The sequence below is a fragment of the Numida meleagris genome, chromosome 6, assembly GCF_002078875.1.
Source record: "Numida meleagris isolate 19003 breed g44 Domestic line chromosome 6, NumMel1.0, whole genome shotgun sequence".
NCBI lineage: Eukaryota > Metazoa > Chordata > Aves > Galliformes > Numididae > Numida > Numida meleagris.
In genome coordinates this window covers 47,018,438-47,033,754 of record NC_034414.1, presented here as the reverse complement: position 1 = coordinate 47,033,754, position 15,317 = coordinate 47,018,438, and the positions used below count along the sequence as shown (strand labels likewise).

Sequence of the window (15,317 nt, the reverse complement as noted above, 5' to 3'; positions counted from 1 at the left end):
AATTGATCAGTGGAAAACCAGACATTCTTTTCTCATTTTCCCAAGGGGAAGGGGAGAGAACTAAAAGCTGTAGCTGGCACAAGACTGACAGCAGGAGTGCTGGAACATGAGACACTTCTGACAGCAGCAGCCTGCATTTAGGCAAGGTTAATGCAATCGCAGAACCATAGCCTGAGAGGAGCGGGAAGCAGAATGGAAGACGAATTTCAGAAGTGATGGAAAGTAGGTCTCCTAGGGACCTGGAGAGGCTTTACTGCATAGCAAAAAGAAGCTGATCCTAGAGAGAAAGCAAGGGTAGAGTCTCAATGTGGTGATGTGTGGCACAGGCAGTGCTAAATGCTTGTTTGTCAGTGAGCCACTGCTCCCTGGAGTGAGTAGGGACCTCCTGCATGAGGCTGACAGCGGTCAAGAGATATATAACACAAAATACAGTAATATACAGCTTAGGGGTGAAGATCTGCCGTATCTTTGTTTGAAAGGACTGGAGTAGAGCCTTGATACTGCTGTACCTTCTCTTTATTGCCACTGAGGGTAACTTCCAGGAGGTCACTTCTGAGCTGTTTGTGTAACTAAGAGTGCAGTTCCCCTTGAAACACATTGAGAGACAGAGCTACACAAATCAAATATAGCTGTGAGCAGAGAGAGAGAGAGACGCAACCTTCAGCAGCTCCACACTTACATGTCATCTCAGCACATCATATGAGGGGCTCTGTGCTCACTGTGCTATGGAGGGCATCATCAGAACAGCAATCCATCGTGGTTTCAAATGGCTTTCAAGGTAATAATTAAATATTTTAAAAAGATCAAAATGTTCCTCCACCAGGGAAGCAAGCATGTAGTTTTTCTAATTTAAATAATTGATTTGTTTTGGACTACAGCCAGCCTGTTTCCGAGGGAATTCATGCTGAATGACTTTTGTTAATGGAGCCAATTTACTGAAGGTGAAATAGTGTTATTAAAATCTTGCAATAATATTTTAAAAAGTAAATTGGAATTCAAAATAATAAGATGCCTAATGTAGCTTGACTCAGGTCTAGAGGAGCAAATGGAAGAATTCCTCACAGCACTGTTGTTAATGAATTATCTTTCAAAATGCCAGAGAACTGACCCATTAACTCTAGAAAATAAAATTCTGCATGTTCACATGCAACATGTTCTATTATCAAATACTGAAAAAGAGTGTCAGCAAATTTCAGGATAATTTACATGATTGGATGAAACTGTTGTATGCACAAGGGAAAAAAATCAGGTGTCACAATGCAGATAACATCAGAGATTTTTATGCATTAGATTTTGTTCATGTGTTTCTCTTGCATTGTCATCCAGATATCAGCAGTTAAAGGACACTTTCCATAGCTAGACTAAACTGTTCTTAAATGAAGTCATGTTAAGTCAGTTGCTTTTTTTCTTCATGTTTCTTAGTAACTTTACTCATAGCTGCTCTTTCTGTCCTTTATTATGTTCTCATTTGTCTCTTGGTGCTTGTTATTATTCACCTGTATATATTTAAGGTAAAGATCTGTACCTTTGGAGGCTGTTTTCACTTATGTTAAGCATTCAAGCGTTCAGCTGCTGTTTCACCAAGCTGGTAAACAACTCAAACGAATGTTCTAGCAGTCTGGATCAAAATTGGTACTAAACAACTCTACTTGCCTTTGCGTGGGTGAAAGGCACAGAGAATCCTAGGAAGACAGAATTTGTAGCAACACCACAGCCATGCAGAATGTAGAGCTTTGTTTCAGCACATGATCTGCAAAGAAAAACCCCCCATCTCTGCAGAAGATTCAACAATGCCTCCTTTAAGATGAAGTTACTGCTGTGATCCCCTACTTCCCATTGGAACGCTCCTGCTGGATGTGAGGTGCACAGCTATGCACTGACATGCCATTATTCTCCAGTCTCACATTAGCGCAGACCCTAGTGCTCCTCTTCCACAGTGCTGTAGGGCTACAGACCTCTGCAAGGCATTGGCTGTGAAAAAGGACCATAAAAAACAGGTGGCCTACCTGGTGGGTCCACCTTCATGCAAAACACACTCTAGCCTACTAGCCCGATGCTTCCTCACGTGCATTTTGGGAGTACTTGCAGTGGGAACAGCAGCACAAAAGTGTACAATATTGCTCTTTGTCCTTCTACCTGTTGCTGCATGCATAGTTGCATCAGTCTGGCTGGGGCACCACAGGCTCTGGAGTACCCATTTCTGCCATCATATCACCATCCCTACAACAACCTTCAGCCACTATATACACTGGTGTTACCACTTTAAGTTTACTAGTGAAGTCCCTAGCACCTGTCCCTTATCAGACAATTAAGAATGATTGGATAATTTAAAACAAATAAGCTAAAATAAAGCCATTAAATGTCTCGTATGGAGAGGAAGGATATTTCTATGCAGAATACTGAGATGAGATCTTACCATGGCACGTATCTAGCTGTACTTTCCTAAGGCTTTATCTAGTGTTATGGATGTATTTAATTTTATTCATTTCAGTAGTTCTAATATATCTAGTCAGGCTGTTTGCGGAAGTTAATGGTGTATACAAACTATTCACTAGAATGAAGGGCGGATTTCCCTGCAGGAGGACTGTTACAACTGTTGTAAGCAAAGGCAGGGTTAGGCCATGCATATACAGCAAAAGTCAGGTGCCTCCCCCAAAAAATTGTCTTCACTATTTGCTCTTCTTCATTCCTAATGTAATAATACCTGTCTGCCCTGGTTAATATTTTCTAGAGGACACTTTGCTTTCATAATGTTATTTAACAGTATAAATAAGAGAGGGTGCTGCAGGGTAGTTCTGATGAGGACAGCAGGATCCTTGAAAGCTGCTGTAAGTAGTGACTTTTTTTCCTATGGAGACTTCAAAAGTGTATCATACTGCAGTTAATTGATTTTAAGACTTTTGTAGTATATTAAATCTGTCTTAGCAACTGTTCCAGTGATAGAGGCTTACTTGGCCAACTGGATACAAAGGACATAGGCATCACAATTTATGCATTTGCCTGTATATTGTTAGGTGACTGGCAGGAGAAATAAGAATGTAAAAGGCAGAGTAGGGTGTCATTGCCTTGTGGGAAAGCAAGGTGATCCCTGGAACCAACAAATCCTCAACACCTAAAGAATGCACTTTCCCTGACGTACCTCCTGCTCTTTAATGCTAGAGTGAGCAGGCTCTGTTCTCTTCAGAGCCTGAGGATGGGTGTCTAGAGCCTGATGCATTGGTAATATTTTCTAACAAATTCTGCTTATTGCTATATTCAAAGCCAGAAGTAATATTTTTGCTTAGAGAATGGGATATCTGAGCTGTGCTTCTCTTTCTGATGAGACATTTCCTTGTATCCTCTAATCATCAGACTGCAGGGTAACGGAGAGGGAAGGAGGGAGAAGTTGTTCTCCAGCTATTCATGTGAGCTGAGATCATGGTGGTGCCAAACTGTAATGTTTGTGTAGAGACTGTGTAGTGGTCAGGTGTACACTGGAAAGCAGAAACTAAGAACCCAGTTTGATCTGTTCATGGGACAACCTGTGACTTGCACAGAAATGAAAATCCCTCTGCCTGCCCTAACTACTGTACTGGTCCCTTTTTTATTATTTTTATTTTCTGGCCTCAGTGATACTTCCTCCATAGGAAGGTGTAGTAGATCAGATCCAAAAAGTAAACGCCAGGAGTGCTCTGGTAGAAGAGTGAGAGCTTGTTTTCACCTGTTTCCAGGTAAAAGAAGCCTAGAAGTGGGTGATGCCACTCTTGGGGGCTACAATTCCTGGTGAGCTCTTACATGCTAAGCTGTCTTGCAGAAGATAGGTGACACTGGGAACAGCTCTGGTTTTATTCCCTCTCTTCCCATCTCCCAAGGTTTATTTGGGTTTATGAAAGCAAATTTGATGGAGGGCTCGATGTTTTATAGAAGTTCCTAGAAGTTTCACACAAAAACATCTGACAGAGAAGTTTACTCCATACAGAGAAAAGTAACACAGCCATGTAGGATCACATGCATTTCTAAAGGGTATTGTAAAATTGATCTCTATGTTTCTGTTGCAAAAGGAATTACTTTAATGAAATAGTGACAATGACTGGATTCTTTACAGAATCCAATAACCTTGGCTTGTGCTTGCAGTCTTTTCAGGCCTCGGGTGCAGGGGTATCAAAACTCTGAATCTCAGAAATAAATGTTTAGCTGATCGCTCTTGAAAAGTCCCTGAGCGTGTCCAGGCACATAACGTGAGGTGCCTAGAGAGCTTTCAGGCCAGCCAGTAAAGAACACGTGAATTTGCAGTGCTCCTATAAATAGGCAGTCATGTGCAGTAGGTTTCTGAGATCAGTTTCTCACACGCATGTGTGAGTAGTCAAGTCTGTCTTTTGCAACTTTTGTGTGCTTGGGTTATTTTAGTTTCTTCTTTGGATATGACCATGAGCAGCTGAGTTTAGCAGACACCACTGATAGTGGTGGGGTCATGTCTTGTTATGCCTGGTGCCCCCAGGGAGCAGCTCTCAGGAAAAAGGTTTCTCAGATTTCCTCCCTTAAAAACAATCAAGAGGGAAGCAGCACCATCTGGCGAACAAACAGCTTTTCTATTTCCTGCTTGCATATGTTTTCAAACACTGCAAAGGTTCATATTGTCTAAAATGAGATTATAGGTGAAGATCCCTTACAGGAGCAGCATGGGATGAATACTCACCTCCAAATCACAGAGACAAAAATTAACCCTCAAGTGGACAAACTGGCTATATCCCCAAAGAATCGGATTCTATCAGTTGGAAAATTTGGTCCAGTTCTGTTCTAGGTCTTCTAGTGGAATTAGTTTGAGGCAACAGCCAGTCCCAGTTTTCTCCATTTTCTTTCTAGGAAAGAGCAACTAAAAGCAGTACTGCTGTTCTGGGGTGCATGGTAGGGAAGACTGTAATATACTCAAAAAATTTTATCACCAGATCTATTACAGGTAAATTGCTTGAAACATCACTATCCTCCAGGTGTTGGCATGTTCTTGTGCCATTGTCAGGTTTGACAGAAAGCTCTTCATGAATGAAACCTTTTCCTGAATACCATAAATATACTGTCATGGCCTGACATAGACAAAAGGAAGAAAAGAGGCAGAGAATTAAAATGGTTTTCTTCCAGGCTATTCAACAAGTTAGTGTAAATATGGAATTGCAACTGAAGAGCTCTTCACTTGTATTCCAACGTTTGTAGGCCACCTGATAAAATGCCTTTCAGCAAACTGTTCTTCTGGAGACAGTATGAGTCTTAAGATAGAAAGCTTCCTTCAAAATTATTCTTTTCAGATAGGGAATTCCTAAGGGCTTTTTAGCAGACGTTCCCAGCTCTTTGTTTTTTAATAAATGGAGAGCAAGTATGCTTGGTAGGAAAACTCAATCATGAGGATAGCCAAAGAATCTGAATCTTCTGCCCCATAAGGAAACAGTTTCTAATTTATCATTGGATAATCTGCTGACTTTAAAATGCAGTAATATCAACTAGAATAGTAAATACAAAGTATGAAGTAATAGGTCTCGGTAATATTCTAAAGGCTTACAGGATCTAAACTCTATTATAAATGTACCTCTATTCTTCAAAGAACAGCCTAGCAGAGAGTGTCACTTTTATCTTCAGGGATTTAAAAATAATAATAATAACCATACACACAAAAAGGGACCTCTACAAACTACAGCTGCTAAGTCTTTCATAATTTCATGATTTTAAAATCAACAATTATACCAAGATTTCTGTGAGAGCTGACTCATAAGTCTTGAATATTTGTGATTGGCCAGTGCTGAGTAACAGATGGATGATTCAGATTCAGAATGTATTTAATTATCTGTGAAGTCAGAGCTATAATAAAATGAAATTAATTCTGTGAAAACTAAACACAAAAAGCAAATATGTCATAATTACATAGAGCAAAAACATGAGGATAGGAAAAAAAAACCTTCTGAAAACTATAACCAATATTTTACAAAGCTCTTACTACGAAACCACACTGTACCCATTAGCTATAATTTTGAGGCCAGATCAGTTAAATTACATGCCTACTTTACACTCCAAATAAATAGAAATCGGCATTTCAAAGCTTATGTACAAAAATCCACCTGTATGCTGTGTTTTGTTACAGATATTAAATATGATGACATGGGGAACAGGTAGTGACTTATGTTTAAAATGAAATATTTCATTCTTTTGTATTCATGCTGCTGTTTATAAATTATGCCTGCAGCTGAGGAAATTGACAGTGATTAATTTATCCAGAGGCAGATTCTGAATCAGACTGCTAGATACACGGAAATAGATCAGGCTCCTATTTAATGATTCTGTTTGGGAGCTGATTTCTCTTCAAAGTCTGGCTAACACATTGGATCACAGATAGCTGGCTTTAAATATTCAGAACAAGAGTACTTATGTTGAGTTAGAAGTGGCTAGTTATACCAAGCAGTATCATTTCAATGGCAGAATCAGAGGAGGAGGCCAAAATATAATTTACAACTACTGTGCACAGTAATTGAAAATGTAGTTACCAGGGACCCTCGTGGTCATTCCATTTATCAATAACAGTGTTACTGCAAGCAGGTCTACTTTTTAGAAATTCTTTTGTCAGACTTGATATCTGATTATAGCTCAAAGTGTTTTGTTGTTCTTATGCAAGTCTAAACACAACTAGATATTCAAATCCTAGTAAAAATTGATCCCCCTGATATTATGGAGAAATTAGGACCATGATCATAGCACTTTCTGACTGCAGTCTTTCAAGTCAATTTATACTGGAACAGAAAGATGCAATTAGATTAACGTGTCTCTCCTTGCACAAGTTTTAGCAAATCTGGTTCATTATCTCCACAAATCCTTTGCAAGTCTCTCACCACTTCTTTGCACTAGATTCCCAAGAAACAAGGCCCACTGGGACTCCACATTTCCAATGTCCAATTGTAAGAGCTGATACGCTGTCAGCTTTGTAAAGAAATGTAGATAACACAGCCAAGAGTAACACGATAAGTGTATTGCTCTTTGACCAGTAGAGCAACTGATAAAAATAAGGCCTTGTTTTTGTTAGTGTCATTGACTCCTTTTGCTGTGTTGAAAATGAATCCACTCCAATGGTTTGGTTTGCCTATTAAGAGATAAAATAAGAACCCAAAGTAATGTCTTAAGCGTCACACCATTTTTATTCAGAAAGAAAGAGAACCTATTCCTTAGAGACATAGAGTTTTATATTTGGTTTGATACTGAAAAACAACCACCATAGTTTATTCTCTCTTGAAGCAGAAGGCCTTATCAGTCTGACCAAAAGATTATTTAAAGATCTTCTCTGTCCTGATTGCTCCAGTTCTGTTTGTATGTAGCTACTGGTGGCTGTCCACTTGTGTGAATTTCGTCTTTCTTCCCTTACTCACAAAACGTCCAGACTTGCTCTATGATGTTCTTTCCAGGAATTCTCTTAGGCCATTATTGTCAAAAGCACAGCAGTATTGCAGCCCTCCAGTGCTTAGCCATGGTGTGTTTTCTGGTGGGGTATGCTCTGTTCTCTGGCCTGCTGAGGGTGCTATGTATTCAGCAAATCAATGCTGAATTTTGCCTTTGTGGGTATTTAGAGTGAGGGAGAAAGAGTTGTGGGAGATTTGCCAGTAGACCAGGGGAAATTAAAACAAACAAAAACAGAAAAAAGACACCTGGCAAGAGATGTGTTTTTTTTTCCTTTAAAGGAAATTGAGACAAGAGAAAAACACAAGAGTTCTTTTTCCATGAGAATGGTAGAATAACTCTTTCTACTTGATTATTTTCCTTAATAATAGATTCTCCTTTCCTCCATAGGATTTTAATACAAGAAGATGAAGACTGTATTTTATATATGTTTGCTTCTGGTTGGGCTTCCTGCTGTTGCCTATGGTCATCTTACAGCCAACCACCACAATGGATATGATCCAAATGAACCTAAAGACAATATACATCACAAAATCGAAGCAGTAGCTTGCCTCAAACTAGTGCCAAACAATGCTGACTTTGCTTTTAAATTTCTAAATGAGGTTGCATTGGAAGCACCTAATAAGAACATTTTCTTCTCTCCTGTAAGCATCTCCACTGCCTTTGCAATGCTGGCCCTAGAGGCTAGGTCAATCACCAAGACTCAGATCCTGGAAGGACTTGCCTTTAACCTTACAGAGATTCAGGAGAAAGAGATACATGAAGGCTTCCACAATCTCCTGCACATGCTGAGCCATCCCAAGAACGGGGTCCAGCTCAACATGGGGAATGCAATCTTTCTAACAGAGAGGCTGAAACCACTAAAAAAGTTCTTAGATGATGCCAAACCTTTGTATCAACTGGAGGTTTTAGCTACTGACTTCAACAATCCCACAGAGGCTGAGAAGGAGATCAATGATTATATAGAGAAGAAAACACAGGGGAAAATTACTAATTTGGTCAAGGAAATGGATCCACAGACTGTAATGCTCTTGGCTAGCTTTGTTTTCTTTAGAGGTAAGTCATTTAGTGTTTATGTTGTTTGTTCTTATCAAATGATCTCATCAGCTGCCTCATTGGGAAATTGCTCCTGCAGAAATTTCAAATGCTCTTTGATGGGACAGAAGCCCCTTGGGGCATGCTTGGGCCAAGGAGAGCAGCAGGGCCTTGCACCAGGAGACTCTGAAAGCTCAGCTCTGCCCAAGGCAGTTGCAGGAGCTCTGCTCTGAGATGCAGCCCTAGCAAGTTTTCATGGCTCCAGCTGCCCCACATTTTTTCAGTTTTCAGTAAATGTATGAATGCATGTCTAATCTTTTAGAATTCTGCACAAACATGCGTGATTCACTGGCCCAATTTATTATATACTATAAAATCCTATTTTTACCTTCTGAAGTCCTTGAAAGATATACACAAAAACATATATAAATATGAAAGAGTAATGCTAGTAATGAGCAGAGGAAGGCATTTTAAGGTACAAGGTGGAAACAGCATATTTCTGATGTGGATTTCCAGATGTGGTATTAAGCTTGACACAACAGCACTCAAATATAAGAACCTACATCAATTTTATCCTACACGTTGAGACTTTAATTAAAAGTTAATAGAAATCAAATGTATAGGGTACAGATGCTGTCAGGTGAGCCCTTAAATCACAATTTATAGAGAGACCACTAAGATCATCTGAAGAGAGAAGTAACAGAATCTAATACATTCCTTTGACCGAGTACAAGATTCTTGCTTCCCTATGACACACATCTTAAAATGGTTTGAAAACTGTGAATTTATCAATTAGTAATCAATAGGTACATACTACTAGTCATGTAAAATTCCATTTATGATGAGATGAGACATGGGATATTCAGTTGCATTTCCTTTTCTGTATCAGGCAACTGGGAAAAACCTTTTAAACCGGAGAACACTGAAGAAAGGGAGTTCTTTGTGGATGCTGAAACTACTGTGAAAGTTCCTATGATGTATCAGATGGGCACATTTGACTTGTATTTTGATAAGGAGCTGCCTTGCACCGTGGTACGTCTTCATTACAATGGAAGTGCTACTGCGTTTCTAGTTCTGCCAGCAAAAGGGAAAATGAAGCAGTTAGAGCAAACTCTGGTCAAGGAAAGAGTCCGGGAATGGTCAGACCATCTACTCCAGAGGTAATCTGCCAGTGAGCTGCAGCAGCACCTAGATATATATTTTTTTCTCTCTTTTGGGAATGCAATACTACAGATTTGCTGATTCTGATAACTGAGTGGGTTATTTTTGGTGTGTGCATCCTTGCTGTAAAAAAAATCTTGCAGCTGGTTGGTATTTAACCATTCCCTTGTTGATGCCTTAGTGACTTTCTGCTTCCCCCACCAGAGCAGAAAACATCCTGATGGAGTCTCAAGAGTACTAAATAGTAATTCCATATGGGGTTTCTAAAACAGTCCATTGACTGAGTGAGAAAGTGGCAGTTCTAAGGCAAAGCCCCTACAGTCACATCTCAGCAAATGTGTTCTACCTTATATGTCACTGACACTTTGTGACTCAGAAATATGTCTAAACCCTAAATAAACCATAACTTTGTATTAATTCATAATATGCCCCACACAGATATTGTCCTTACAAGGACCATAGCGGTACCCAGTGGTTGTTAGAACAGGCTGGTGACAGGTTACAGGTGCCCTGATTTTCTGGAATTCTGATTCTGAAACTATAAAAATCTAAGGAGATTCTGTTAGCTCCTACCACTGAAAATAACATCTGCTAGTACGTCTTACAACCTTGTCTGACTGAGAGGAAAGAGATCTAAGCATCAATAGATGAGTAATATCAAGATAATACCTGCCTAATTTACCAAGCTCTACCCTGATTCACAACTAACAAGGCTTTGCAGTTCACACTCGTGATTCTTGGTGCGTGCTATGGAGATGCTGCCACAGTTAATAAAGACATAGTGGGAAGCAAACTGTATATGAGTTAGTATGTGATGTCTCAGCAGTGAAAAATTAGAACATATAATTCTCAGGTGCAAAATCAGGAAAATCCTTGTTTAAATAGGTTCTTGGTGCAAGCACCTTCAAAACCAACATTTAAATAAATTCTTCATGGAAGAGGCTGTGAGAACCAAAAGACAATTTTGATTCTTCTAGTTTGATGATTCTACTGCTAATAAACTTGATCCCATCATCTTCTAATGCAGTGGGCAGTATCACATAAACGTGACCGCAGCGGGGCTTGAATTCTGTTCATTTCTACTGTTCAGCAAGTTACCCCAGGGAGAGATAGAAGACATGAGCTACTTGAAGGGTAATTCCTGCAATAGGTGCCTAGATGGCTCTGAGGGCCCCTAGACAGCACACAAGAAGAATCAAGCAGAAAGCGTAGCGAGCAGGAGTTGCGCACAGGTAGGCTGGAGGCAGTGCAAATCCCATCAGGAGTAACTTGGAGGTTACAGTTTGATTTCTGGGGCTGGACAGAACTTGTTCTGCATGTCTACTCTATCTGCTTCTCGCTGTTGAATGCAGACTATCACAGCCAGCATGCAGAGGAGAGACACTGGAAGATGGGGTGCCCAATGCATGTGTCAGGACAAAGAACCTCCCCTGAGTCATGCCAAATGCCACAGTTAGGCCAAAAGCACTGTTTTGGTTTGAATTGCTGGGGTCTGTCACACTTTTCCCCAGGCGGAACTGTCTGTACCCTGTTTCAGGTCCCTCCCTGCCTGAGTGATATGGGCTGTCACCTCTGTGTCTCACCTTTCCTGACTATAAAAAGGCTCTCATTACTGCCCTCCTTTTCAGAGTGCTCTCATATTTGCTAAAGCAACATGCCAGATAGATATCACTGTTATTACTGTGAATTACAGCATCTGTATTACCCCGAGAAAAGCCAACAATCAGATTAGTGTTCACTGTATATTTATGGCTGGTCCAACTCCCTAGTATTTGACACCCATGGGAACTGCACAGCTTTCCCATGAATGTTTACCTCTGCGAGCGATCACTTACCACCACTTCTCTTCTGCCTAACAGCAAAATACGCCTCTACTTCCCCAAATTTTCCATCTCTGGGAGCTATGAAATAACAAACATACTTAGCAAGATGGGAATTGTGGATGTGTTCACCAACCAGGCAGATCTCTCTGGCATCACCGGTGTCCCTGAGCTGAAGGTTTCTAAAGTAAGTCTGTGGCCACCAACCCTCTTCTTCCTTTCACAAACACAAGTCTCTGTGGTATCCAGAAATATCAGTTAAACACAGCTCTTGGCTTCCCAGCTTGCCATAGCCTGGATCATCCTGGCTTCAGTCCGTGAGTTTACAACTGAGAGGCGTTTGGCTGTCAGTGACAGTGATCAGATAAATTTGCTGCACAGCTCTTTTTACCAAGATTGTTTTCAGGCAAGATCTTCCAAGGTGTATCTGGAGTGTGAGAGGAACACCAAACCTCAGCTCCTCAGGAGGAGCCATGAATGTTCCTGGGCACACCACAGTCCACCCTAGTGCTCTGCTGACTCTGTTTTGGAAGTGCAGATCTGGCCCCCTCCAATATTTGCCTGAAAAGCGGACAGGCACCAGCGTCTCCCTTATCCCAGCATGAGGAGGAAAGACTGGTGAGAGGCAGTAGAAAGCATAAGGGAAAGAAAGATCAAGGAAAATCTCAAGATTAGGGGAGGCAATTTGGATTAAAGGGCCTCTCTCTTTTTAAAAAAAATATTTTATTTGTGAATGTAGTGGCAGTTTATCTTGTATTTGCCAAAACAATCTCTCTTCCTGCTCTTCAGATGCCTCCTTTCCTCCAATATAATTGGGCAAATAAAAGCATTTCACCCAATGTGAGAGCAGTCTGTTCTCCTCTTTTTATTTACTTCATAAGGAGCTGAGATTTCTGTAGCTCTATCCTGGCCTTCATTTAAAGCAGCTGACTGCAACAATACAGCTCACATCTCTTCTGCGCCTACAAGTCCTCTGCAGAGGATCCTCCAAGGCAGGAGTGGTTTAAATGGAGTCTGGTTCATCTTTCTGGAGGCTGGTCTCTGCCCAGAATGACTGTATTTTCTTTCTTCCTAGGTTGTCCATAAGGCTGCTTTGGATGTTGATGAGAGAGGTACAGAGGCAGCAGCAGCAACTGCTACTGAAATCATGACTGTATCTCTGCCTCCAACCATTGAATTCAATCGTCCCTTCCTGATGCTGATTTTTGATAGAGACACAAACAGTACTCTCTTCATTGGAAAAATAGTTAACCCAACTACCACTAGCAGAAGTGAGATATGAATTCTAATTATTATTACTGATTAAAGAAGTTGTGAAACTGAATGACATTTATTTCAATTTGCACCAGCATAGTATACAGTTCTTTTTCAGCAAGAGTTTTCATTCTACACCATTATCAAAAGCTCTTGGTATGGCTTGTGACATTTTCTCAGGAGGAAGTACAAAAAATGTTTTAAATTTGTCTACCAAAGAATGACTTTTTTACTTGACTGAAAAACAAGGAAAGACTTGCTAAGATTTGCCAGTATTCAGAGAGAAACTTGTATAACAACAGAAGATTCCTGCTTAGCAATTCATTGTCATCCAGAATAGCAGATAAAATGATTAAAACTTATGCAAACAAAGCATAAGTAATTATAATTTACCGTAAGTACATAAGCAGGTAAATAAGAAATGAGAAAAGCTGAATCAGCAATGTAGGGTCATGGGAGGCTGAAGCTTCAGTCAGCATGGGGAACATGAGGAATTGTTTTCAACAGGGAGAGAGAAATCTCTTTTCTTCTCCATAAATCTTTTATCACTTTTAGCATTAATCTAGCAGCAAATATTCCTGGAAAACTTTCCTTCAGCTCAAAAAAGAGCTGGAGGATCAAATCCTCTCTTCAGCCTGAAGACTTTCAACCAAGTATTGTCTGTTCAACAGACTAGCTCATATCAGTAGTTGAGTCCTCACACATGTATCCATCAGTGATCAGGAGAATGTAGCTGGATGAGAAGACGAGGTATTTGGACAACAATTACACAAGCATGTTGTCAGCTGAGATTTGTAGAAAACATCTAATGAGGGTCTAGTGAAGTGCTATCCTTTTAGAGTTACCAAGGTAGATATGTAGGTATCACCCCATAAGCAGATCTCCTGACCCAGGGAGTGGTGACAACCACCCATGAGAGTTAGGACAGCCTGAGGGCAGGCTGATAACCTCTTTCAACAGACTTGCTTTGAAAACGTGTACAAGAAAGAGCACAGTTGACTCTTTTCTTAACTACAACTGCAGTTTTGGAAGGAAGTGAAATGGTGTCACAGCATCAGGAAACACTGCAAGAGCAGCCACATGGCTTGGGAAGCAAACAGCCTCAGATACATGTTGAATGGCCTCTGTGAAATTAGAGCAAGGGTGATATTATCAGTCTGACACATGTAAGGAAGAGCAAAGCACTGTTTCTCCTTCACAGCCAAAAGGAAAGTTCCCTTTCTATTCTGTGTTTCTAATAAAATTTCTCCTGTTAACTGTCATGCTCTGTCCTTGATTGGGCTTTTTGACTAACTGCACATAATCTCTGAATAGAAAAGTTTATGAGAAACTGACAATCACCAATGGCAGTAATGCCAGTGAATGAGATAAACGTACACTACACCACCTTCCTAGCTCCTTCCTGCACTCACCTCTATCTGTTACAGTGGCTCTGTGGCCCAACGTGCACATGGAAATAATTCCTAAGGCAACCTGTCTTCCTGAAATATAACTGCACAATACAAAATTGACCATTCTTAGCCATTATCACTCCTATTGTTAACTGGCATACAGAGAAGCAACATTAAAAGCTCTAAGGATGAGAGGCTCAGTGAGGTCAGATCTTCAGGTAAGCATTTCTTGAACTCCTGAGAGTCATGCCAATTTTCTCCGGATGAAAAAGTGAAGTATTTGATCTTAGTAGTGTGCTTCATGGTTCACATCAAGAAATGTGGAGGAAACACCATGTCCCAGATTCACAATTATCCGTGGCAGCCACAAGACTTAATATTGCTCCCTCGCTTGTAAACCATTTTGGAATGGATATTTATAAATAGAACATAGTAGGAAGAAGGTTGTCCCCATATGATTCTGGGAAAGATCTGAAGATCAAGAGAATCCCCCACATCAGCTGAATCAGCTTTTTCAGGATGTATATCTGTATTTTGGGAAAGAGACTGCTTTCCTTCCTACCCTCACAGACGCATGCCCCATTCAGAAGCAGGATGTGGGAGTTCTGTTTTTCTCCCATAGCCTGAGAAAATGAGACCGCAGGGCTCTAAGAGGAAAGTGAGGGACAAATGTGCTGCCATGCAGAGCCAGTTCTCTACAGTGTGTCTCCTGCATAACCTCTCTGTGCTGTGGAGGTTGCAGGGACAGCAGGCAATGCAAAGTCTTGGTGCCAACCATAGGAAAACAGAGCGGTGACAGCCAGCAATGGGTGTCTGCCATCCTTACAAGCGATTTCCTGCCAGTGTCAGTATTGGTGCTGAGTCCTGTCTGCCAGGCTTGTTTCATAAGGCAACAGCTCCTGGTTTACTGACACCTTGCTGTGATTTTCCACTGCAGGATTTGCCAGAGACAGTGTTGAAGTAGAGGCAGGCACCACACTCAGCACAAAAGAGCAGCAGACAGCTTGCTCCCTGCCTACGTCCATGCTGTGCTGTTTGTTATGTGTCCCATCCTCATCTCTCCTCTATCCACCAAGTCCTACCCTCAGAATCCTGCTCTCATCACAGCAAGCATCACCAAACAGATTTTCCCTTTTACACTTGCTCTTTGTGTTTCCTCTCTGCACCAGTTCTTTTTCACAGCCTCCCACTCCACCTCCTGCAGACATTTTTCCCTCCCACCACCGGCACCATTCCTACAGTAGGTGGA

General features: G+C 40.9%; 1 protein-coding gene across 2 annotated transcripts; it reads left to right on the top strand.

Annotated features, from left to right (window-relative positions):
• LOC110401935 (alpha-1-antiproteinase 2-like) lies at positions 640-13,939 on the top strand. 2 transcript variants are annotated; one of them, XM_021403499.1, is made up of 5 exons: positions 640-778; positions 7,798-8,463; positions 9,332-9,602; positions 11,463-11,610; positions 12,499-13,939. In XM_021403499.1, exons 2-5 carry the CDS (start codon positions 7,815-7,817, stop codon positions 12,703-12,705), a joined length of 1,275 nt encoding a protein of 424 aa, XP_021259174.1. In that variant the 5' UTR covers positions 640-778; positions 7,798-7,814; the 3' UTR covers positions 12,706-13,939. The 2 variants fall into 2 exon arrangements, with proteins under 2 accessions (XP_021259174.1, XP_021259175.1); XM_021403500.1 differs by lacking the exon at positions 640-778 and adding an exon at positions 2,593-2,828.

Excerpts from the sequence above, each read along its gene's own strand:
- LOC110401935 (XM_021403499.1), top strand. The coding sequence starts at position 7,815 with ATGAAGACTGTATTTTATATATGTTTGCTTCTGGTTGGGCTTCCTGCT. Across the intron at positions 8,464-9,331 it reads TAGCTTTGTTTTCTTTAGAG|GCAACTGGGAAAAACCTTTT; the intron begins GTAAGTCATTTA and ends TTTCTGTATCAG. Across the intron at positions 11,611-12,498 it reads CTGAGCTGAAGGTTTCTAAA|GTTGTCCATAAGGCTGCTTT; the intron begins GTAAGTCTGTGG and ends CTTTCTTCCTAG.